The sequence below is a fragment of the Octopus sinensis genome, linkage group LG1, assembly GCF_006345805.1.
Source record: "Octopus sinensis linkage group LG1, ASM634580v1, whole genome shotgun sequence".
Classification (NCBI taxonomy): Eukaryota; Metazoa; Mollusca; class Cephalopoda; order Octopoda; family Octopodidae; genus Octopus; species Octopus sinensis.
In genome coordinates, this window is record NC_042997.1 from 161990861 (window position 1) to 162018697 (window position 27837).

The 27837-nt window shown below is 36.0% G+C and overlaps 1 protein-coding gene across 1 annotated transcript in view; it reads right to left on the reverse strand.

Moving 5' to 3' along the window:
- Positions 1 to 27837, reverse strand: part of LOC115210729 (titin) — a 678167-nt gene that overhangs the window by 643193 nt on the left and 7137 nt on the right. Inside the window, exon 2 of the mRNA XM_036506041.1 lies at positions 22074 to 22360. Coding sequence (XP_036361934.1) covers positions 22074 to 22335 — 262 coding nt within the window. The 5' untranslated portion in view covers positions 22336 to 22360. The remainder of the gene's footprint in view (positions 1 to 22073; positions 22361 to 27837) is intronic.

A 27837-nucleotide genomic window follows, 5' to 3' on the forward strand; every position in this document is an offset into this window, starting at 1 on the left:
AGAATAAATGAAGTTTGTTTACAAGTTCTACTGTCTGCGAGGTGGGAACTTCTAATGAAATATTTACATAACGGTGAAATCACGGTGTGGATAGGGAAAGTAAGTATTGCTTCTGATGACTACATGACATGGTCTGGTCTGACCATGGAATTCACCTTAACACTTAGGTATACATCGGAATGTTGACCTGACTACTCTTTTATGCGATAGTGAATTTTCCACGTAGCAACACCAAGGTGTCAAAAACCAAAACAGTTCCAGCAAATATGCCTCCAGAAAATCATGTGAGAGAACATGGTATCTAATACAACAAATATGCGTGAAAAATTAAATTAATATACCAAACGTAAAAATTTTCATTTAATTTTAAAATTTCAAAAAGTGAAGCCAAGTAGAATAGATCCAAAGAATATAAACATTTAAAAACTTTGTAAAGGAATACAAAATTTATATAATAAAAATCGTCGCACCTTATATTACAGTAAATACATTTTGTTTGTTAGATATAAACTATACAGCGTATATACATATACAACATAGCAAAGACAAAAATAAATTACATCAGTTTAACCCTTTATTATTTCTATTTCTTAACTCACTAAATTTATTTCTACAGAATCCAGCTCATTCATCTTCGATAATAAAAGTTGTCGATCAATATATAGTATTTACATATATCCACACCGGACCACATATATATCCCACACAGACTCACCATCATACATGCGTGCACGTACACGCACGCACACACACATTCAAAAAAGTAAAAACACAGAAAAGTTTGGTAACCACGAAACAGTCCTTAGTGCAGATAGTAATAATAATCCTTTCTTTTACAAGCACAAAGCCTGATATTCGATTAAAGCGGCCCCTGTATTCAACGGGTACATATTTTATCGACCCTGAAAGGATGAAAAGCAAAGTCGACCTCGGCGGAATTTGAACTCAGAACGTAAAGCAGGAAGAAAAGTCGCTAAGCATTTTGTCTGGCGTGCTAACGATTTTCCAGCTCGCTGCGTTACTAATAATCACAATAATTTCACATTTTGGCACAAGAACAGCAATTTCGGAGGAGGGGTAAGTCGAATACATCCACACTAGTGTTCAACTTGTATTTATTTTATCGACTCTGAAAGGAAGAAAGGCAATGTTGTCACACCAGAATTTGATGTATGTTCATTTAGTGCTTGCTTTGGAGCGTTATTTTAGATAGCGGCTTCCCAACCTAATGGTTCCTGATTCAGTCCCACAAAGTGCCAACTTGGGAAAGTGTCTTTTATTTTAGCCTCCGGTCGACCAAAGCCTTGTGAGTGGATTTGCTAAACGGAAACTGAAAGAAGCTTGCCACACACATACGCACACACATATATGTCGGTGTTTACCCCACTCCCCGCTTCACAACCGGTGTTGGTATGCTTACGTCCCTGTAACTTAGCTGTTCGGCAAAAGAAATCGCTAGAATAAGTAAGTACTAAGCTTAAAAAAGTAAAAAGTCCTGGGGTCGATTTGTTCAACTAAAGCCCTTCAAGGCGGTGCCCCAGCATGGCTGCGGTCAAATGACTGAAATAAGTAAAAGATAAAAGGTGTGTGTGTGTGTGTGCGTGTGTGTGTGTGTGTGTGGTGTGTGTGTGTGTGTGTGTGTGTGTGTGTGTGAATTGTGAGAAACGCACGTAACGATGCATAAAAATATTTATAAATCTCATCCAAGCGTAAAGACCGTGTAATGCGGGGTGACGAGGGTGGCTCTTTAGTACATCACACAGCCCTTACAATAAATATGCATTCAATAGTACAAGTAAGTGCCAGAGAGAAAAAGTTGACACAACCGAGTAGAAGAATGAAGAGAAGATTTATTGATATGCAAACATGTGTGTTTGTGTGTGCATCATATATACAGTAATAATAGACAGGCTGTCATGAGAACAAAGTGTATGCGTGTGTGTGCGTTAGCATAGATGTATTCGCATGTTAAGTACATGTAAGAATGACAATAAAGAAACTGACAGTGAAAGAGTCTATAGCCATCGAAGTGAGAAGTTCATAGACGCCAGGAAGAGAATATCAGTTCGTAGTCAATTGTACACGGTTGTTGAAATACTGTATCAAGAATTCGCGGCCATGATGCTGAGCCGGTTGCAGGTACGTGAAGTCGTGGCTGTGATGCCTGATATACAACCTGCAAGAACTTGATACAGGACTTCTTGCAGGTTGTATATTCGCCCTTGATCCATAGTGAAGTAATTTACGAACGGAGAAGTGTTAGAACCTGGGCGAGTTGCTAGTTGAGTTGTGTACGTAGAGGGATGTGTTGATGACGTTAAGATGATGATGGTTGCGACAAAGAAAAAGATTGCTGTAATGCTGTTGGGCGAAGTAAGTCAACGTTGCTGCTATGGTGTCGTCGCTAGAACTGGCTGTGTCTTATGTGGTCAATGGCTAGACTTTAAAAGGTCTGGAACCAAAGACGTGTAATGAGGAAAAAGCTGGGTTTTTTATAAGGAGCTGTAGGCTCAAAACTGGGTTGAGAACAGGCTGTCTCGCGTGATTTTATTTAGAGGCTCCGATTGGTTGTACGCGACAAATTGGCGCAACAGAGTAAGAAACAAATTGTGCCAATATCAATCAATCAGAGTAGTGGACACAACGAGGTCCAAATAGCGGCCAAAGGCTGTTGCCAGCTACGTTCGATTACACGTATATAAAATGAAAGGAGAGAGGAATTTCACCCGCATCTGCGCTACACAGGGATTATTACTATTATTATTACTAGATTTACCCTATATTATATTGGCACAGCTCAGTACGACCTCAAAAAATTGGTATTAGCAGTTGACCTCATTAGGCTGTAGCCTACATAATAAAATAGTTTTTATATGCGTATTCAAAACGTTTCCCGTAAACGAACTTAAAGGATATATATATGTGTGTGTGTGTGTGTGTGTGTGTGTGTGTACGTGGTCTAATCAATAAGTATCCGGACTGTTACCATAGTAACGAAGCTAAAGCACGCAGAGTGAGGATCGCCAGGAAAAAGTTGACCTTCAACTCTGCTGTGCATGCGCACTAAGTTTTAAAGTTCTAGCTCACTTCTTCTGTTTACAGCAGTGCTTGGAAGAAAGGTGTGTAGCATGTAATCATCGTGTAGTGTGTAATCTCATGACAGAGGAAGTTGAGTATAGAATCTGCATCAAATTTTGCCAAAAGCTTGGCGATACCTGCTCAGAGGCCTACGCAAAGCTTTCAAAAAGTTTTCATTCGTTCTCAACACTATCAAGATCTTGTGCAACTGAAATCCGAGTGTTTTCTTGGTCAGCTGAAAGTAATTTTGGCACAAATTTGGCAGACACACGTCTCATATCTAAATCTTCGGTGATAATGGACTGAACCGAACAGCTAAGAGACATATGCATTTACAAAAAGAGCAGAAGACACACGCACACACACACACATAGAAAACTAAAGACAGAGGCAGATGAGGGAACAATAAGCAGGAGTATTAGTTTGGAGCTCGGGAAAAATGGAAAAGTCTTTAACGTTTCGAGCTTACGCTCTTCGACAGAAAGGGAAGGGATGAGAGGGGGAAAATGTAGAGAGAAAAGTATGTCAAGATACATACATACATACATATACATATATATATATATATATATATATATTATATATATATATATATATATATATATATTGAAGCTGATTTCAACATTACATAGAAATAAAAATTAATTTAATGATGATTCAGTTAAATATGATTTTTCAAATCATATTCACTTAAAATACTTTTTAATAATTAAAATATTGTCTGTTTAAAGAAGGCTAAAATATAAATACTCACTGTGCAAACAATTTGTATCTTTTAGGGTTATGTTACTTTCGGGGTATGTTCCCATTATGCGCCGGTTTGGCTGTATTAAATTACAGACTAGCACGCACGCAATCACGCAAGACTTCACAATTTTAGTAATATATAGATAGGACTATGTATATACATATATATATATATATATATGTATATATATATATATATTATATATATATATATATACTCCGTTGTTTTTTCGTCCTTGTTTTCGTATACATTCGCTGCTTTCTTTCAAGGAATCTAATGCTCTTAGCTTAGGTTTTCCTTGGGACTGGCCAGATTGGGGCAATCTCGAGTATAACCAGCCGAAATTGCAAAGATAATCTGGAACTCGACTGAGGAAAGAAAATTTCGAATGACCCGTCCGTGTTTATCCTTGTCCTTATTTTGTATCATCTAGCTGTCTGGATGTTTTGCGTTCTTGTCCCATTTTTGTATTCCTTTATATATATATATACATATATATATATATATACGACGGTCTTCTCTCAGTTTCCGTCTACCAAATCCACTCACAAAGCAAACTTCTTACCACACAGCCATGCCTGCGCACTACTCAAAATCGCCCTAAGGAAGCCACCTCCAGACAAGAGGTTAATGAAAGAAGCATTATTGCCACATATCTCCTCATTGCTCTCTCACTTTGTTTCACCCTCTTTCTTTCTTTCTTTCTTTCTCTCTCACTCTCTTTCTTTCCCTCTCTCTCTCTCTCTCCCTCTTCCTCTCTCTCTCTCTCTCTCTCTCTGCATTTATATGTGTGTATATCTAAGAAGCACATAGATGATGGTAATAAGATAATTATGTTATAATTTTTTTGTGAAATGGAATAAGATGAAATACAGGTAAAAGAAATTATACCTATAAAATACGATAAATGAAATGACAATAAAGAAACTAACAAAATGAAATTAAAAATAGATGGTAATAAAAGACCCGATAAAGATATTGAAATGAGGAAAGCTTCAACATTAGCCATGATAACTTAACTCTTAATTTAAAGAGATCAGTATCATATCTGTAGAAAAACAATGGGTGAAACTTTATAATACAATGTTTTCTATGTATCCGTGGGATATTCAAGTAGCTTGGAAGCGATTTGCTAAATTTTCAAACTGACTTCTGATGTAAAATTACCGAATTAGCAAGACCAAGGAATGAAACTCATCTAAACATCTACAATTGGAACAAACGGTAGGAAAGGTTCGTCAATGATAGAACGGGTGGAATGTCGAGAAAAAGCTCATCATCAACTAAACTACACATTCATTGAAGAAACCCACCAAAGTGTAGTACTCTATTTTGGAGAGGATCTCGCTTATTTAGAGACACAGTAGAATTTCAGTTGTTAGAAAGGTTTTGGAACGACAGAATAATTTCTGCTCCACTTCGTAGGAGTCACATCTCAAATCAGGAGTGAATTTAAAATACGAGAATCTATCCAGGCAACGAAACTTCTTCAAAACAGCCCTATCTATCGAAATTCATGATTGTGTATTAAATAACATGAGTCATTTGTTTCCCAGTTGCATAATGCCAGATACGCCACTGGAAAGATCTGCTACTAAGTCCAAGTGTGTGACTTTCTTGGAGAGGAGACTATAAAATAAAGCAGCAGCAATAATTATATCAATAAAGGGTCATTTATAAAGAGTAAGTAGGATGTAGATCCTAGGAGAATTCCAAGGGTATACCTAAATTTGTTTCGTAAATATCGGACAGCCAGTTGATATCTTTAGAACTTCTTCCTGTTAATATTGCTTTGATTGTGAAAAAGAAAACCAGATATGTCAAAGATGTTCGGTTTAAGAATCTTGTATGCCTTGCCAAATCAATTGCTTTATATATGCTTAAGACAATAAAACAACCATCAAAACTGTGCATTGCTTATATAAATTATGACTATAAGCATTACAACCGAGCAGTTTGGGAGACCGAAAAATCATTCGGCTTTTCTCTAAGGAGATGGGATGTATTCAAATTGTCAATGTGCTTGTCTTTCCTGTTAATCTATCGGTCTACACTCCAAAGTAAATAAGATATTTGGACCAATGAACCTTATTTATAGGCCACATAGCAAAATGACAATTATGCTTAATTCAAGCTACCTTATAAAATACATCCCGGGAACTGAAAACTGACATGATGCAAACATAATTCTTGAACTGTCTATAATAATTGGTGTGTTCTAATATACACTATAGTATATCCCAAGTTATCCCTACCGTGAAGCGAGTTGGAAACACTCAACCTTCGATCACGCAAACTATTTTTTTCTGTGATCCTCTCTAACCCCACCTACTGAACGTGTTTGCTGAGTATATTTGTAGAGTGTAGCAGATTTATCAATATAACTATAGACTGAAAATAAGCGAAGTGTGTGTGTGGGTGGGGTAGGAGAATGTGTTCCAATTAACCCTATGTGTGTGTATAATTAAGATATGCAAATTATTGTTCCTCCATTTGCACGGTGACGATCTAGATCAGGGGTGGGCAAACTACGGCCCGCGGGCCGCATGCGGCCCGCCATAGGTTTTCATGCGGCCCGCCGAGAGGAATATTTCACAAAATTTCCAAAATTGTGTGTTTATAGGTCTATAACCGCCTTCAAAAATATTTTCACTTGATTTTTATAAATGAGGCCCGCCAAGGTTCCAAAGACGCACTGTGCGGCCCGCGATCAAAAAAGTTCGCCCACCCCTGATCTAGATTGTTTAATTGACTCCCTATCTCGCTATCTCCCCATCAAGTTCTGTAACCCTAGACAAAGAGTACTTGCTTCCGGATATTTGCTGTTCCCAGAAGTGTTGTCTTTTGCAATGCCATTGTGTCAAGGTGTGTCTGAACGATTTTCGACACTGGTTACCACGCCGGACAAATTGGTTAGCGACATTTCGTCCGTCTTTACGTTCTGAATTCAAATGGTGCCACGGTTGACTGTGCCTTTTATTCTTTCGGGTCTATAAAATAAGTACTAGTTGAGCACTGGGACCGATACAATCGACTAGCTCCAAACCCCACCTCATCCACTCTCCAAAATTTCAGACGTTGAGCCTATTGCATAGTGGTTCCCAAACTTTTGGGGGTTGCCGCATCCTTGACACCCAGGCCACATTCCTAGCGCCCCCACCTCAGCTAACCATTACAAACATAGATCTTTTTCTGAAGTAAATTCAAAGCAACAGTATTTCACAAATAAAACTTAACCTAATGAACCCGTTATTTTGTTGTTTTTACATTTATAGCCACCCCATTGTCGCCCCACTATTTACATGAATCGTTACCCCATTGTTGCCCCACTTTTCTTCAAAGCCCCCTTGGAACTTTCAACCGCCCCCAGAAGGAACAATACCGCCCACTTTGGGAACCACTGTTATAGCAGAAAGGATTATTATCATCATTGTGAACTTAAGGCTGCAAGCTGAAAGAATCGATAGCACATCGGACAAAATGTTTAGTGGTATTTAACTAACTCCCTCTTCCTAAAATTTCTCGCCTTGTGCAAAATTTGAAACTGTTACCACTGTTGTTGATTAGCAGAATCGTTGAGTGTTGGACAAAATTACTTATAGTATTTCTTCTGATTCTTTACACTCTGAGATCAACTTTCACACTTTTGGTGTCGATGAAATAAAGTAACCGTTAAGTGGTGTCGATGTAATCGACTTTCCCCAACTGTCAAACTTGATGATTTGTACCAAAATTAAAAAGAATTAATATTGTTGTGGATTGACACAATCGCTAGAATGTCGAACAAAATTACGTGTGACATTTCTTCCGGCTCGTTACATTTAGAGTTCAAATCCCAACGAGGTTATTTTTACCTGTCACCTTTCCGAGTTGATGAAATAAAATACTAGTCAAGTACTGGAGTCGATTTAATAGACTAACCATTCCTCTTCCTACATCTATGGACTTATACCAATGTTAAAAACAATTATAAGGGGCAATGGATTAGCAAAATCAATAGAACGGTATTTGATCCAATTCTTCATATTCAAATACACACGTTCAAACCCCGCTGAGGTGAAAATAATGAAGATTAGATTAGTCATGTACAACACAAGAAAAACAGTTATCTCTGCTCTAAAGATTCTGGCTCGGGGCCAGAAATATGATTGTGCACGACGTTGTATAGAAACGAGATATAGACATTGGATGAGAGGGCTGTGATTGCTGAGAGAGCTGTACTTTACCTGGAAGGAAATGAGACGAGCATGTTCCGCTGGGTGTGCATGAACGACAGCACACAAATTATCAAAGAGAAAAACTATTTATGAAATTAAATGTAGTTGGCAGCAGAGAGGCCTGGACTATTAAGCGATCCAAGTGCATGAAAATTACGGGAGGAAGACCGATGAAGAACTAGTCAGAAGTAGTGAAAGCTGATGTTAAGACGATGAGTAATGAAATACTGTACTGAAGAAAATTTGTCCAAACTATGTAAGCATTGAGAAGAGGACTTTATTATAATAGAGATGATGATGGTGATGATGGTAATGGGTACGATGATGATGATCAAGATGATGACGACAGCGACGAAAGTAAAGGATAGTCAATACAGTGTGCAAAATTTATTTTGTATGATATTTGTAGATAAACCGTTGGTGATTCTCTTGAATAATTCTCAGTTTCAGTCACACATAAAATATGTATGTTTGTGCGCGTTTAATACACACACACACACACACACACACACACACACATACGATTTGCGTTGGACAAAACACATTGCTAAAATTGCCAAGAAGGCTGAAGGTGTGTTGGCATCACTTACCAGGCCTTTGTGAGCCGCTCTCCGGCTATCTATCTGAGACTTTATATAGCTATGGTGCGACCTCACCTGGAATTTGCATCACCGGTCTGGAACCCCTATCTTGCCCAGGATATTAATCGTCTGGAAACCGTTCAGCGACGTGCAACCAAGAGAGTACCCTCCATAAGGCATTTGCCATATTCTGAACACCTTACTTCCCCGGGCATGGATACATTGAAACTCCGACGTCTGACAGCTGACTTGGCAGATACCCATAAAATTATTAACCATCTTACTGACAATAACTCTGAGCACCTTTTCAAACTCCACCTGTCTAACACCCGTGGACATGTTTACAAAGTCAAAAAACAGCACAGCTCCCATGACTTTCGGAAACATTTTTTCACGCCAAGAGTTGCTGAAGTATGGAACAAACTGCCAGCATCAGTTGTTGGTTGTCGGAGCACTGCATCCTTCAAAACTTCCATGCTTCCTGAGATTCGCCAACACTACACCTGATTTTCTCCCCTCCATACACACGCAAGCATGTATTTGACTCATATACTGTTCACTTCCCAGACATTTGTACATTACTGCATATGCTTTATACGCACTTTTGACAAGTTGTGGTGCACCTGAGCACCGTATACAATAATTTCATTATTATTATTATGCATATATTTCGTTTTTGGATTTGGTTTGCAAGATTCTTTATGTGAGTTCGTGTGTTGAAGCATATTCTGTTGTGTCTGGGGAGAGACATTTTCTTTTGTGCCTCACCGGCAAAATTTCTACTTATTTCTTATTTTTATTTTCCTAAAATTTTAGTTGCGTCTTGCAACCTTTTCTATTGTCTTGACTCTGTCCGTTATTTACACAGCGTTCCTTTTTGTTTGTTTGTGCGCATGTGTATGGGCCAGAGTGTGTGTGCGTGTGTGTGTGCCTATGCATGCATGCATATATGTATGTATGTATGTATGTATGTATGTATGTATGTATGTATGTGCATGTGTATGTGTGTATATATATATATATATATATATGTGGGTGTATGCATATGCATATATGTGTGTGCATGTGTATGTATGTATTCAGCATATTCGTGTGCTTACGTGTCCGTGTTTGTGAGTTTTTATGTATGTGTGTGTGTGTGTGTTGCAACTATGTACCGTGTTTGTATGTATGGATGTGCATCTGTATATGTGTGGACACGTGTCTCAATATGTGTCCTTGTGTGAAGTAAAGTGTGTGTGTATATATGGTTATGTGTTTCAGTCTCCATTTGCGTATGCGTGCTTGTCTGTTCCTATAACCTATGTACTTATCCGTCTGTATGTTGATCTGTTTATTTTCATATCCATATGCTTACATACATGTACATATACACATATATACATATACCCACACACACATACATGCATCTATCTAGATAACAGCCCACTAACTATCTCTTCCAGTGTAAACTGCGGTTATGGGGGTATGATATCTACTATGTATATTTCCTATTTAGTATTGGGGAAGTTTCATTTATAAGGATGCACTCCCGTATTTGTCTGAGTGTTGGGTCTTTTGGGTGCTTGAATAAGATGCAGATGTCAAGTTGACCCAGGGCGAACACGTGGTATAAAACCGACAAATATCAAGGAGTGATGTTTGTAGAGGCCACAGCCCATAGAGAACTAGCTCGTAGATTTAGAAAAGCTCTGAAGACCAAACTCAGCATTAAGATTGTTGAAAAGCCAGGGAACTCCGTCAAATCACAACTATGTAGAACGTACTCCTTTGAGAATATCATATGAACCAATGATAACTGCATGGTATGTAGGATTAGCCTTGGCATTAACTGTAGAGCTATAAATGTAGTTTACAGCATAAGATGCATAGAAGGTGCTTGTAAAAACATAAAAAACGACATACATAGGGGAGACATCTTGGAGCATTGTGGAACGACTAAATGAACATTTGAGACAATATGACGACAAAAACAGTCCTCCATACTCTACCAACATGCCAAAGACCAACATGGGAGCAACCTGGGTCAACTTGACATCTGCATCTTATCCAAGCACCCAAAAGACCCAACACTCAGACAAATACGGGAGTACGTCCTTACAAATATAACTTCTCCAATACTAAATAGGAAATATACATAGTAGATATCATACCTCCATACCCACAGTTTACACGGGTAGAGTAGAATAGTTAGAGGGCTGTTATGTAGATAGATGTATGTATGCGTGTATGTGGGGGGTATATATATATGTGTGTATATGCACATGTATGTAAGCATATGGATATGAAAATAAACAGACGAACATACAGACGGATAAGTACATAGGTTATATGAACAGACAAGCACACATACGCAAATGGAAACTGAAACATATGACCATATATACACACACACTTTACTTCACACAAGGACACATATGGAGACACATGTCCACTCATATGGAGATGCACAGTCATACATACAAACACGGTACATAGTTGCAAAACACAAACACACACACTCAGACATACACACGCAAGGCGACAGAGGTGCATACATATACAAACACACGCACGCACACACATACATAAAATCACGCAAACACGGACACGCAAGCACATGAATATGCACAATACATACATACATATGCACACACATACATACATATGCATACACACACATATACATACATACATACATACATACATACGTACGTACGTACGTACGTACATACGTACATACATACATACATACATACATACATACATACATACATACATACATACACGCATGCATGCATGCATAGGCACACACACTCTGGCCCACACACATGCGCACAAACAAACAAAAAGAAACGCAGTGTAAATAACGGACCATTGAAAAAGTTGCAAGACGCAACGAAAATTTCAGGAAAATAAAAAGAAATAAGCGGAAATTTTACCGGTGTGTGTGTCAAATTATAAGGCACAAAAGAAAATTACTCTCCCCAGACACAACAATATATATATATTATATATATATATTTGTCTGTATACATAAATGCATATAGATATATATTCTTAGATAAGTGCCTGACACGAAACTGTCGGTCGTTGGACTAATTTGTAACTTCTACGAATTTTGTGTTGGTTCGTGTGTGTGTGTGTTCGCTCGCGTGCGCTCGCGCGTTCAAAACTACATACATGCATACATTATGTGCACTTCGAATTTGCCTTTCTTCTTTATATGATCGAGAAAATTACTACCAGATAAAATAATGGAATCAATACAATTCACAAAATCTATTGAAGACAGTGCCCCTGCAATAACCGTAGACCGACAACTGAAACTTTTACATGCTTTCAGTGCATGTAAATGTCTTTTGTCATCTGTACTTACTATTTTTAATTAGTATTTTATCTCCCTTGAATATATTTAAAAAAAGAAAATAAAGGAGTTATTTCCCTTAACCCTTAAACAGCGTGCTGTGAAACAAGAATTTACAGTATGAATTTTCGTTTACAACCACCTCAGTAAATAACAACGCCAGGTTTAGATCTAGAATGATCCTAAGAAATATAACAATTAAAACAAACAACTGCAATACTGATATTATTTTGAAACTTTTACGTGTTGTGAAGCTCGAAGTTGTAGGTTGTTCAGCTTATGCAATTAGGCACTGGCTGAAATGTCAAATTGAGTGAATGGTAATTTACGAAGTCAATTTATTAGGTTTAATATTACTGGATTTCAATAGCTTGGAAGATAATGATACAACCAATTACATTTATATTCGAAAATGGTACGTTTTGGGGAAAACAAATTATACACAAAAGTTCTTGCTTGTTTTCTTTGGGGAAGACGGATATTAGGTATCAAACGAAGAGAAATTGATACCACAAGTAATCAGGAAAGAAAATTTAGATATTGGGTAGAGAAAAGGGTATACATCAAATCAGCTTATGTTGAGATAGTGCGTAGGATGTGGGGTAACTCTCATAGTAGCAGGGAAGAATGAAACACAACACTAAACGAGCTAACGTTTGCTAGTCAGGTAGTTAGCTGTTTCTTGGCTAAAATCCAGAATGATGTACGTATTATGCCAAATATGTGAAGAGTATTCTTACTGCAGATCATATTTGTGTTGTGTACAGAGATAGCTGCTGTTCAAGATAAAAGTATATTCTGTCCTGAAAAAGAAATCCAGCATTCGTGAACCATTATTGGTTAGATGAAGAATACATTATCTGCCACCACCAACCCTTGTAGTGTTGGAAGCTTTTCCAAGCTCTCTGAAAATTTACAAACATCTATGGGGATTCCTTTCCTTTTTGACATCACAAACATTAAATGGCCTTTTGCAACCTGCATCCCATCATAGCTAATTCTGAGTGAGAGATGGAATGACAAAGGAAGAGAAAGTGAGAAGAAAGAATAACTAGTTCTAATACTCAACTGGTACCGGTTTTTTTATAATCAGCACCCACAAGACATCCCTTCCTTCCCTCCCCCAAAGAAAAGGATGACAGAATTCTAATTCAGAGAGCAAAGAGCAAAACATTCTATCCCACACTAATGAATCTGTCAAGTTACTGCCTTGGAATAATATGCCTTGTCATACCTTGTTCCCTCAACCCTTGATGAAGTCATAGAAGTGCAGTCATACCATATGGTGTGTTTGGGGTATTTTCAGAGCTGGCAGAGCTCTCCCTCTCCAGCCCTGACTATAGATCAGTTCTTGCAAAAAGAGAGGGAAAAGGAGAAAAAACCCAAATGAAAGACAAAGTTAGTCTAAACAGTATTTAAACTTGAAGTGCAGAGAGCCAGAAGGAATATCAGAAGACAATCTATCCAATAATCTAATGACTCAACCAATTCCCTGCCATATTTTTTAGAAAATATTATTTCTTAAGTTGATTGCAGATTGTAAAATCTAGCGGAAATGAGGATCTTAACTGCATGAGGTTCATCAGTTTTGAGATTACAGTTCTGTTTTCCTTTTTCTTTTCCTTTAAAATATGTAGTGCGAGTATTTTGATACTTTTGAATGATATTAAGTTGTGAAGTTCCCTTTATTTTATAAGCTTTGGTTGTGGAAGATGTATTTACTTGGTAGGTTATTGAGATTGTTTTTAAATGATGCATGCATGCATGAGAAATCTAAGTGAGAAGACTAAATTGTTGTTATCTGCATTAGAATATGTATGGTTAGATGACACAGCCAGTTAATTGTTTATATAAAGAAATGTGGATAACTGAGGTATGAGAGAACTTGATCAAGAAGCAATAAGATAAAGTAACTTATGATGAAGTTTCTAAACCAGGGAATTCTGTTGAAGAGAACCTATAATCAAGTATTTTTTCTGTATTTTCATGAAAGGGGGGAGCAAAGAGCTTTGCTTCATCAAGTTTTTTAAAGACATTGGTACATGATCTACCTATACAGATAATTAAAATGTATAAAATAAAATGTAAATTGTAAGTGTTCAGCTAAGCTTGGTGAAACAACATACAAGCCTTCATTCCTTCTGTACAAAGTTGCATATCTCCATATCTAATGGCATAAATTCTCACTAAATAAAAGAGTTAATGTTAAACTCATTCACATACTTTGTATGATAATCAACTGGTTTTTGAACATCATGATCATCATCATGGATATATACCAGCATGGGTGATATATGCCTGCAAAATAGCACCACTGTTCTGTAATTTAAAGAATCAAGAACAACTAGAAGTGGTGCATGCATACTATGTATTGTTTTGAAATCCAATAGAAGTTTTCTACTCATTAACACCTATTAGTTGCTTTCCCTAATGTAATTTTCAAACTTGCATTTAAGTATCAGATCTGTACAAAAGTCCCTAGAAGTGAATTTTGAATATGTAATTTACTCATTTTTTTGTTTGTTTCTGACTCTAGATATTATTCAAATGTTAATTTAATTTCATCTAAAAATTACAATCAAATTTAATTAAACTAATAACAACATTATTAAAGAACACATAACGTTTTATGCAATGCAATATTAATAATGAAAACTCCACTTCAATAGTATATTATTGCTTTTTAGCTCTTCCATGCTTGTGAAATTCTAACCATGGTCATCTTATTTCAAAGCATAATGTATCTAGTACTACAATAACCAATGTGTGCTTTCTATTTCAAGATGGTGGGGCATGAGTTCTGAGAGATTAAGCTATTATTTCTAAAAGGTTGTGCAAACATATAGTGGTTCAAGCTTCACTCATTTGCTAGAAAGTATGACCATATGAGATAACTTTTGGGAGGTCTTGCACACGTGCCACTTTAAGGGAATCACACAGGTACTTTTTGTTGCTAAGCATGGTTGAGTTCATGGCAAATGCATATACATCCTAACCTGATAAATTAGCAATGATGAATTAGTAACTCACAGTTTGTACCTTCATTATGGCTACCCTCAGAAAGGGCCTGGCTGGAATAGCTTCATGCATGAGGCCAATTTCACAATCATGTTGAGTAAACATCCCTACAATGTGCAACATAAGAGAAGGCCAGCTTTGCAACTCAACAACAACCTTGGGGACCTTTTTGAATTACATGTATCTAACATCTGTGTACATGCTTTCAAAATTGGAAAACAGCACGGCACCCATGACATTCAGAAGTATTTTTCATGACCAGAATTGCTGAAGCAGGGAATAAACTACCCTCATCAGTTGTTAGCTGTTGGAACACTACAACCTTCAGGACTTCCATTCTTCCTGAAATTCACCAACATTACACCTGATGTTCCTTTTGTTATGACTCATCCACTGTTCACTTGCCTGCTTTTTGTGCATTATTCTGTGTACTGTACACGCACTTTTGACTATCTTTTCTGATGAGTTGTAGTACACTCAAGTACTATATGCAATAAGTTCATTATTGTTGTTGTTGTTGCTATTATTATTATTATTATTATTATTATTATAATTATTATTATTATCATCATCATCATCAACATTATTCATCATCATCATCATCATTTAATGTCCACTTGCCATGCTAGCATGGGTTGGATGATTTGACTGAGGACTGGCGAACCAGATGGCTGCACCAGGCTCCAATCTGATCTGGCAAGGAGAACAGAGTTTGAAAATCAAATGGTATTTCACTGATCAACCTATGTCTGCATGGAACATGGACATTATATGATAATGATAATTATGTTTTGTTCCTTTGTTTTACACACACAGACACACACATATTATGGGGGATAGTTGTATAAAACAGTAGAGGTTTTCTGTAACAAGTTTAAGTGAACCTTGAAAGATATTTGATCTTGTCAATAAATTTGATCATTTGGATGAAGTGAAGTGCCATTGTTGTACCATTTCACAGTCAAACATTTTTCTAACATTAACTCTAACTATACAGTATAATGGAACAAGATCTGGTGACATCATGATGAGATCATTGTTAGATCATTTGCACTCTACAGAGAGAAATGTTTTCCATAGTAACTCTCTGGTAATTTAATAATTCATAGGATGGGAAAGCATTTTCATCTGACTACATCATAGTTTTGAGATGAGCCACTATGAATTCAACTGTAATGGAGTAGAATCAAACTTTTGACAAAGGCAACCATATCAGAATATAATGAATTATTATTAAATAACTATTTTACACTGTTTTTAACAAAACAAAGTATAATGATTTGTTTCAATAAGAGACAATGTTATCTAAATTTATTAATGCAATTAAAATTATGTCCGTGCTGAGATATTAGTTAACTATTTAAATATTTATCTAGCAGGGTTTAAGAGGCACATTTAATTAGCTATTTAACAGAATTTAACAAGCCCATTCTTATTTGATCATTTCTTATAAGGCCATACAAGAAGACAACAAACATATTCTATTTAGAATGTATTAGTTATAGTAAATCATTAGCTAAATAGTAACTCTCAAGTTACTGATAAACTTAATTAGTGTTTAACAATTAAAACATTACGTCAAAGCTTTATACAAATATCAATACTCTCTCTCTCTCTCTCTCTCTCTCTCTCTCTCTCTCTCTCTCTCTCTCTCCTTATATATATATATATATGTGTGTGTGTGTGTGTGTGTTTTTCATGGAGAGTAGCAGCAAACTCAAGGACTACTCACATGCAAACACTCACACACACATGTATGGCTGTATGGTTAGTTTGCTTTGCAATCACTTTGTTCTAGCTTGGATCCCACTACAAGATACCTGGGGCAATGTCTTGGATTGATCAATACCTTCAGAATAAAATTTTGTAGATGATAACTGTACAAAGGCTGCTGTGTATATATGTATGTACACACAGAAACACACACACATAAGTTGCATACCTCATATTTGTATGAATACATTTACTTAGTATATAAAAGACTAACCTACTCCCACAAAGTATCAAGCCTTGTGCCTATAGCAAAAAGCAGTTAAACTGTATGAAAGAGATGACAGAGGACTGAGATATGTGGTACATTGCTGAACTCAAGAAGAGCTGCCCACCCCAACAGAATTAAGATCCTAAATCTAAAGTACCACATAAAAAGCATTGGTGTGGGTACTGCTATCACACAAAAAAAATACTGGTGCTGATGCCACATAAAAAGCACTCATGATGGTGCCACTTTAAAAGCACCTAGTACACTCTGTGAAGTGGTTGGCATTAGGAAAGGCATCAAGCCATAGAAACCAAGCCAAAACAGACCATAGATTCTGGTGTGGCTCCTGGCCTTGCCAGTTCCTGTCAAGCCATGCCAGCATGGAAAATAAACTTTAAATGTTGATAATGATGATGATGTTATTGAACCATATTGTTGAAATCTAGATGGAGGATAGTATGTGTAAAATTGTTGAAGATTCAATCAATACTTAGATAACTAGGAAGGTACAGATGAGTCTTCTATGTAGGTGATTGCATTGGTACACATTTTTGCAGTTGAGTAGCATGAAGTCAATACTGTTATTTAGAGATTTTGAGGACTTCTATCCTGCTAGGATGATGCTGATTCTTTTTCTGTTTTAGAATATTTATTCTGCACTCATTTGGCCCTTAGATTATTTAAGTATCACTTTCCATCCAAATCATAAAATATTCCATTTTTTATTCATTTCCTTTTTCGTTTCGTACATGGAATGCAGAAACTTTTGTTTTTCTTAAGATCAACAATTAAATGATAGCTTTTATAGTAATAGCTTTGATTCTTTAAAGCAGCACTTACTGTGGTCTATCATAGAAATTTCCATTTGATATAGTAGGTGTAAAACAGTGGTACAGGTAAAAACATTCAGTATTATCATCTTTTTTGGCTTATCATTTGAGTTGATGTTGACCAGCAATGAAGGCAGAAAGCTATCCTGAGGCTGACCATTTTGTGATGCATTACAAAGAAGTGTCTATTCCCTATTAGGATACTAATAAGATGTGTGTGATCCTTGTCAAATACTAAATTATATATCTATTTTAACAAGCTAAATCATAAACCATAGTGAGGTCAACAAAACTGAAAAAAGTTTCATAATATCCACCATTTCTGAAGATGTTTTTATGAATCTGTTCATACGTTTATCTTTTATTTTTTACTTGCTTCAGTTATTAGACTGTGGTGGTCATGCTGGAGCACCATCTTGAAATTTTAGTCGAATGACTCAACCCCAGTACTTCGTTATTAAGCATGGTAGTTATTCTGTTGGTCGTTTTTTGCTGAACTGCCTAAGTTACAGGGATGCAATCACACCAACACCAGTTGTCAAGTGGTGATGGGGAGACAAACACAAAGACACACACACACACCACACACACACACATACACACATATATATATGTATATATACAATGGGCTTCTTTCAGTTTCCATCTACCAAATTCACTCACAAGGTTTTGGTTGGCCTGAGGCTATAGAAGTAGACACTTGCCCAAGGTGTCATGCAGTGGGACTGAACCTGGGACGATGTGGGTGGGAAGCAAGCTTCTTACCACACAGCCACACCTGCACCATTTGTGGGAAGAAAAATTGTCAAATATTCAATTAATGCAAGACAGAACCAGCCAAAGAGACTGGTGTCCTCATGATGTATGCTGGACTTCACCTTGCTAGAGACACCAAAACAAAATAGGGATATAATATGAAATTCTTTTTCTGTAATCATTGAGCAGCCCAAACAATTAATCACCTGATAGCTTGTACATTATTGTAATACTAGTTGACCCTGTGCCATCAAAAATGATGGCTAATTGTAGTATTTTATATATAAATAAGGTACATAATAATCAAAGATACAAACATTCACTTCCTTTGCACATGCACACACATACACGCATATACTCGCATAGAGTTGAAATGTTGCTTGATTTTTCTTTTCAGCATTGAATGTTCCCCATCCCACTTCCATTGCACACACACACACACACACACACATGAAGCCCTTATATATACACACACACAGTTGAAACGCTGTCAGATTTTTTTTCACCATAGAACTTCCATCATCCCACTATCGAGTTTGCCATCACCTCTTCCTTTCTTATTCATCTATCACCCCTTCCTTTCTCATTCATATGTTGTGACAGAGAAGAACAGAAGATACACAACACGCTCTTTATTACTTCCTTTCTCTTATTGCTATTACTTTCTCTCACTCCCTCTGAGTCAGGGCTATTACTCTCACTACTTTTCCTTCACTGAATTACTATTTTCTCTCCTCTCCCTTCACTTATACTACTCTTTCTCCTACTCTGTTCTGTATGATTTTGGACAAATATATATATATACAAATATATAAAAACATTACACTCATTATTATATTAGAAGATTGTTATTTGTATGATTAGAGAAATAACAGAGAGAATGCACAAGATTGCAGAAAAAAAGGTGGAAAGATTTAATAGATTCAAAATAATAATAAATCATTTCTCACATGCAACATTAATATAGACCTAAGTCTAGATTTGATTGCAAAACAAAGTGAGATTTATCAGAAAATAATACAGCTGTCTAATGACACACTTGTTGATTAATACTATCTTCCAATTCCTTACAGCAGTAATCTAAATGTATATAGATATAAGTATTGGTTTTGCTTTTAATTTTAAGAATAACTTTTAAGGGAAAATATCTATTCATAATTTATTAGCAGATTCAAAATTAGATAAATAATTAGACAGATTCTTATTCTTAATTTTTTATCTTTTTTTTTTTTGCTATGTTAAAAGTGTTTGAAGAAAATCTATTAATTTTCTTTTAATTTGTTTTTTCAATTAAACATTTGTGATATCTTATATACACTACATGATTTCAATGCTTACTTCATTCAAAGACCGACATTATAGCAACTCAAAATTTCTTTCAAACATTACAACTAAAAACTTTGCTAAAGTGGCTTTATATTTATTCCAAAGTACTTTAAACTCTGTTAGTTGCATTTATCTCCCATCATATAAACTGGTTTCACACACAAGTTTATTATTGGCAATCCCTGAATATTTGGCATCTTGACACCACTAATAAAAATAAGTTGAAAGATTGATAGCATAGAATGCAACCAGTATCCTTGGCAGGGGGAAATCATTTGTCATAGTATTAAAAGAGTAAAGGAATAAATGTAACATGTACAGGCAAGTTATATATGTGTTATATACACATGGGCAGATCATTAAGAATAATTATGGTATTTTTATGGATGTGATCAAGCATTTTTGTTTAAAAAGAATGCACATTAACAGATATAGGAGGGGCTATATTTATTACAAAAACAAATATTAACTTTCAATAATGAAAGTTAAAATAGTAAGGTTTTCTGAAAAGAAACTCAAATAAAACGTCCTTGCAGACATTTTGGCAGAAAAGAATGCATAAATTTCATTAAGAAGCTTCTAACCCAAGTGATTATTTTGACTTATCAAATTAAATGTTTTGCTAATATTTAATGTAACACTTAATCAGTCTTTACAAGCAGTTACTGATAACAGAAAAAAGATCTTTGACAATATATCATTCAATAATGAGGTTAGTAATAAGATCAGTTAAGTAATAATGAGACATTCACTTTCTTTAAAAAAAGGGGTGCAGTTATTTTGTTTTAGGTAGATCCCTGTGATGTGAGAGAGTTTTAAGATTTTCTTATAGGAACTTATGTGATTTAAGAGTACTGATGAAAGAATCCTTAATAAAAAACCTAAAGTCATGTTGGGGAGCATGTTATTTTGATAACAAAAATAAAACTCCAGAATTATCAGAGAAAAGTACCAAGAGCTGAATTAGTGAAGCTTATTGGAAATAAGGAAGGAAAGAAAGCATGGTTATAGTTGGAGAAGTAAGTTTGTTGACAAGGAAGGAGACAAAAATTTCCTTTGCTGCTTTGTTCATCTGCTTACTCATATAGTAACTAGAGTCTAAGAATACACAAGTAATATTTATGGCTGTAGTTTTCTGGATGTTGCCAACTTTGTTCTTTGAAGAACAACTCCGTGGCATTTCATAGAAAACTAGCATTGGTATGATGGGGTTTTTCTTAAGAGAGGGTGGAGGGCTTCAAAAATGTAGAAAATAGAGAAAATTATCAGAATAACTGTAATGGGTTGGAGATAAAGAGTTATGAATATCAATTTCATCCACTATAAGTAATTTAGAGAGCAAGATGAACTTCTAGAATATTTCAATGCATAAAAAGCTCAAGAAGTTATGAGAAATTTGGAGTGATAGATTATTTTTTAGGTAATCACATGCAAGAGAGATTTTCAGACTGAGTAATTAGCAAGGAGCAACTGAGCCAGTTTCGAAGCTGATATTATAGTTTTCCTCCATTTGTGATTCTATTCTTACTATGCTTGTAGTAATGAGGCTTTTGTATCAGTGTGATCCAAAGAGCTCTACAAATGGGTTTTACTCTTACCAAGTGAGGAATTAGACTAAATGAGATCATCATCAGAAGCCTCGGGAAACAACATAACAGATATATAGTTGCAGTCAAGAACCAATTAAACGTTAATCATTGAGGAAACTCACATTATGCTGGAAGCTGGTATCATAATAATATTAAATAGAATCACCAAGCTCTGAAAGTAAACTACTGCTTACATCCCTAAAACTAGTGATCACATGTTATTCAGCCACCAAAAGATTTAGCATGACCTTAATCGAAACAAACGCTACCAGATGATGATGTGCAGAATTTTCAGTCTGATAAAGAAATTCTTAAAGGGGCCCCAAACTGACTCCTCAAACAATAGCAACATTCTTTTCATGACCATTTAACAAATTCTTGTGAAACAATTTTAACAGAATAATTATTGACGACATTAAAAAATGTAATTCTCATTCCTTTCCTACAACTGTTTTTCCCTGATAGAAGCAATTAGACTAAATCTTTAAAATAAAAAAAAAATTAAAACTTTAAACAATATTGAAAATTTCAAAATTTACAAACAATATTTAACTTTGTATTCATTCAGTAGAGGAGATAATATATTTAAAAAGTAATATTTACGTATGATATGTAGATATGCAGCAGTTGTTGCAACTCCTTGAGAGTTTTCTGCTCGGCAACGGTAAAATCCACCATCTGACTGCAAAACATTTTCAATGTACATTGAAATAATTCCATCTTTGTCATATTCAAAATTGTAACGTGTTTTGTTGGTTATATCAATACCATCCTTGAACCATCTTATTGAAGGCCTGGGATTGCCAACAACTTGACATTCAAATCGCTTGGACCCACCAAGAACAACTTCAGCCTTTCCAGGCATGCTGACAGATATGCAGCTTGGAGAGCTGAAAACAAAAACAAATAATAATATAGAATGTGAATTAAATAACAAATTTATAGCTCATGTCAATCATTTCTTTTATCATATGTTTCAAATAATCATCCTATTATGATGATATACAATCATATAAGAACAAATCAGATGTTCATTTATTATTGTAAACAGAAAAGAAGCTGTGGATTAGCAAAACTGCTCAAGCATTGAAAAGATAGCATAGCAATGTTGGTTCCAGATCCATATGTTCTGAGTTCAAATCCCACTGACGTCAACTTTACCTTTCATCCCTCCAGGGTAGACAAAATAAAATACCAATCAAGTAATGTCATTGATTTAACTGACAAAATTCCTCCCATCAAATTTCTGGCCTTGTGCCCCTGCTAGAAACAATTACTATGAAGAGAAAATACCAACATGAGAGAGAAAATCCTTTGTACCATTAATTTTTTTACATTATTTTACAACTTTTGCATTATTTTAACTCATGGGGTAACTATTGAGTGCTACTAATACACGCTATACATTTCTATGATGAACCACAATTAAACAACTCACCATAACTCATAGATAGATCTTAGAAGACATGTTAAAGTAATGATTCTAGAAGAAATTCAAATATTGTAAAGTAACTAGCAGCATAGACACCTTTGAAATTGTGTAAAAGAAAAAATAGATTGAACTTCTACAACACCATACATATGTTTCTCTTTTGCAAAAAGGTAAAATAACTTCTTTATGAGCACTTTTTAGCATTCAAAACATTTTCTATTATCTGAACACTTGTAAATTCTTCCAATATTTTAAGCATGTATGATAAAACTATATAAATATTTCTTACTTTTTTTCCAGTTGAGAGAATAAGTATAAAATTATCAAGTCCAAATTATTCTATGTTGAGGGGATTAATTCTTGATGAGATTGGCTTTGCTTGCAAATCTTTCCAAACAGAATATAATCAAATCAGATTCCAGATTAATATATCTGATAAATAACCTGTGAACTGAGCACTGTTGATGTTGTTGTCATCGTCGTTAATGTTGTTGTTGTTAGTTACTGATCAGCTCTGAACAAACTGGACAATTTTCAAAGCACTCTGGTCATAACCATTACTATCTTTTTAAGTGTATGTAGAATTTCATTAACTAATTTATCATTTCCTCCTTTAAGATTGCTGGATGCTATTCAAGAAAGATTTGGTTGTTATTTTTAGTAGGTTGAGTGATCATATTGATATTTCTTCATTGTACTGTAGATTGCAAAATCATGTGCATCATAAAAAACTCCAACAAGTATCTTCTACATTCCTAAAGTTCATTTATTGTAGAGTTATTGATCAGCATACTTGCCAAAACAACAATCTTCGGATTGATAACATCAAGTATACCTCAATATACTGTATGGTTAATTTTGGTTATTAAACTATTTAAAAATAATCCATTTGTATTTCTTGAACAACAGGGCAAAAAAAATTTGTTTCCTTAAAACTGACTGTACATTTTAGCCTAATGATGTTCTTTTCAATTGCAATGACAAAACGAGTGTGAAGAATTTGATATATGTACACCGTTATAAAATCTCAATCCTAGCACAGGTATGCAGCCTGTCATAATTATTCCACACTGGTTAGAATGCCTCTCTTCAATATACTTACTAAAAGGTTAAATCATGTAGAACAAAAGAAAATAACTATCAGTAGCAAAATCAACATGGTCATTATCATTACATTCTTCATATTCCATGTAAATGCTTACATATGTTTTGATTGGACAGGTAAGCAGTACAGCATCATTCCAGCTGTCACAATTCTTTTTACAGTTCCCTCATCTGATATATATTTCACCTCAATATATTGGCCTATTTCTGCTTCAGTTATTTCAAAACCAGCAGTTTTCACAGAACACACCGTGCTGTGTCACATTACATATCTAAGATATTGCAATATGCTTTCTTTCAACTATCATCTGATGCTTCTGATAAATATATTCTCTCGGTCTATCATATCATAATAATGCAATGTAATACATCTTAGATAGGATTGGGAATATATATGTATAAGTATGTCTATATATGTATAAGTACACACATGTGCACATGCATGCACAAGCACATACATACACACGCACTCACATATACACATGCACACACACACACACACATACTCACGTGTGCACACATACATGAGTCAGTAAACAAACACTCAACATATCTAGTTGAAATTATATGCATTGAATAATGGTTTGACTCAGTTCCACATTACTTAAATTTTTTTGGACATAGAAACCCATCCACATCATTAGATATTCAGTGGCAGAGTAAAGAGAACTAAAAAAGAAACTTTAAAATAGCTTCTACGTAAGAGTGCTTAGGTTTCCATTTGTCAGTTCTAATCACTTGGTTGTCTATATATTCTGTCTGGCTAACATGTGTAGTGCTGTCTGGTTACCAATGAGATGTAATTAGCAAGGAAGGTGGTTCCTCTGAATGTAGAGTAGCCAGAGTAAGAACTGGTTGAAGAAAGTTCAGGAAGCTAGAACCACTGCTAATAACAAAGATCTTTTCTCATAGAGTGAAGAGCAGATTGTATGACATGCATGTTAGATCTACAATGCTGCATAGTAGTGAGGCATGACTTTGACTTCAGAGGACTTCAGAAGACTGGAAAGAAATAAAGTGAGCATGCTCCATTGAATGTGCTATATGAGTGTGCATAAAAAGCATTGTACAAAGGTGTTGTGTGAAAAACTGGGCATAAGAGGAATCATATGTATATAAGAAAGAAAATTGCAGCCCTGGTATGGACATGTGATGCATATGGGGAATACAGTTGTATAAAGAAGTACTGACTACTTAATGTGGTTGTAATTTGCATAAGTGGGAAACACAGGAAGACATGGGAGGAAGTGGTGAAGTCTGACCTAAGAACTCTGAGCTTCACAGATGACTAAGAACCAGAATTTCTGACAGTATGAGGTTCTTAAAAAGATCCATCTTCCTCAGCAAAAGTGAGTCCTGGAAGTGCTATATATGTTGTCCTCTGGCTTGTATCTTAATACTGAATTGTCCAACTTATGCAAGTATGGAGAAAGGATGTTAAATGATGACGATGATGGCAATGATGTGTATGTGTGTGTGTGTGTGTGTACATATGTATATGAATACACACACATACAGAGACACATGCACATTGCAACAGGCAATCAAAAATCAAACTCAGTAGTTAGTTCAACACTCCACTCCAGTATCCAGTATATTACAACGTAGTGCAGCAAACTCAGGATAGGCTAGCATGCAGAATACAAGCCAAATAATCTGTTCTACTAAAGGCACAAGGCCTGAAATTTGTGAGGAGGGGAATAATCAATTCTATCGACCCCAGTGTTTCACTAGTACTTAATTTAGGGGCCCCAAAAGGATGAAAGGCAAAGTCAACTTCAGCAGAATTTGAACTCAGAACATAGCATTGGGCAAAATACCACTAAGCATTTAATCCAGCATGCTAATGATTCTGCCAGCTCCCTACCTTAATAATAATAATAATGATAATAATAATAATAATCATTTCTACTGTAGGCACAAAGCTTGGAATTTGGGGTGAATAATAAAAGAAATAACAATAACAAGCAGAAATCAGGTATGGAATTTAATACTTTAGGGACATACATGTGTTTCAACAAAATGCCACAATAATAACAGCTGAAGAAACCATGTTACACAAGCTGCTAGAGGAGGCTCTTCAAAAGCATCACCTCTCCAGAAAGATCAATGGCTTCATTCTCTGCCAGAAGAGAGTCACCTCTGAACCTAGAGCAACTAAGTGGCATAGGTTGGAAAAGGGTATTATAATTGGTTACACTATCCCAGTAATCCTTTTCACCCTTATCATGAACATAGTCGTGGAGTCAGCAGAAGTAGGGCATCAACAACCCCAGACAAAATCTGGCATGCAACAGCCAATAGGAGCCTTCATGGACAATCTGACTGTAGCAACATCAACAATTACAGGCAGATTCTTCAAAGATTTGAGAAGTTCATTTCATAGGGAAGGATGTGCTCCAAACCATCAAAACTGAGGTCTCCTGTGCTGAAAAGGGGTAAGTAGTGCAAAAATACCCAAACCGTGACTGAATATTCAATCAAGAGCAGGTGGAAACTCTTTGACAGAAGCCTGAAGAATACAGTTTCCATCCACAAAACAAGCAAAAACTTTGAGAACTGGTTTTTTAAAGTCAACGAATCTGGATTGTCTAGTTGCTTCAAAGCTTGAATATACCAGAATATCATCCTGCCAGGATTTCGTGATGCCTGTCATTGTACAGTGTCAACATGTCAACTATGTAAACCCTGGAGACCAAGATCACTTGTTTTCAATAAGGTGGTGGATTGCTTTATCAAAGAGCCTAAGCAGTATCATTCCATACAGGTCAACTAAAATCTTCATTCAGTTGCCTTTTAGAGGAGTTTGTAGTGCTTAGAACAACAGAAGCTGTGAGGTATAGATATTTCAGGGACACAAAAGTAGCAGGAACTAGCACTGAAGTTTTCATGAACAGGATGTAGAGAGTTGCAAGCAACAAAGAAATGCTTGAAGTAGAAAGCTCTGGTAGAAAGTGTGACAATAGGGTGCTTGAGCTTGAGCTTTTCAACTCACCAGATTGGAAGCAACAAAAGAATATCTTCCCCAACAAGAAGTCTGCACAGATGTAGAGGAGGCAAGGGTAGCAAGAATGGTAGGACTCAGTCAGACAAGGAGCCTTGAGAAGGTGGGCCAATATACAGCAACAGAACATTACCTGGGTATATCTCTGATGAGCTGACATCCAGTCTGTCAAATTTCTGATCCAGGCTGTCTACAACACCTTACCAAGTCCAGCAAACTTTCACATATAGGACAAGAATGAAATACAATCCTGTCCCTTGTGCTCTAAAAGAGGGTCTCTTCAACATTTCTTCATCTTCAGCTGCCCCAGAGCTTTGGCTGATGACTGCTAGTGACATGACAAGGTATTCAAAGCAGTTGCAGAGATGATATCAACAGCCATTCAGACTAGTAAATACTACCCCAGGAAACAGGCCATCACATTTCTCTCAGCCAGCGAGAAGTCTGCTTCACTCAAACTTCAATGGCTATGCCTACAATCATACAGCCATAGACATGAAGCTGAAAGTTAAAGTTTTGAAACAGATAAGGTTCCCAGATCACATCATACCAACAAAACTCCAACCAAGCATAGTGATCTTCTAAAATTCCACCAAACAGATGAAACTGACATGGATGAGCTCATAAGAGGAAGCTTGCCAAATACCTAAGAGTTGGTTGAGCAGTGCATAAATTGTGGCTGATAGACATGTTGCAAGACAGCTGAAGTGAGATGCTAAGGTTTTGGGAGACATTCATCTTGCAGACTCCTGGACTTAGAGTTACTGGTGAAGGAAAGAGAAGGACTATAAATTCCCTTACTTAAACCAAAGAGAAGGCCACAAGGT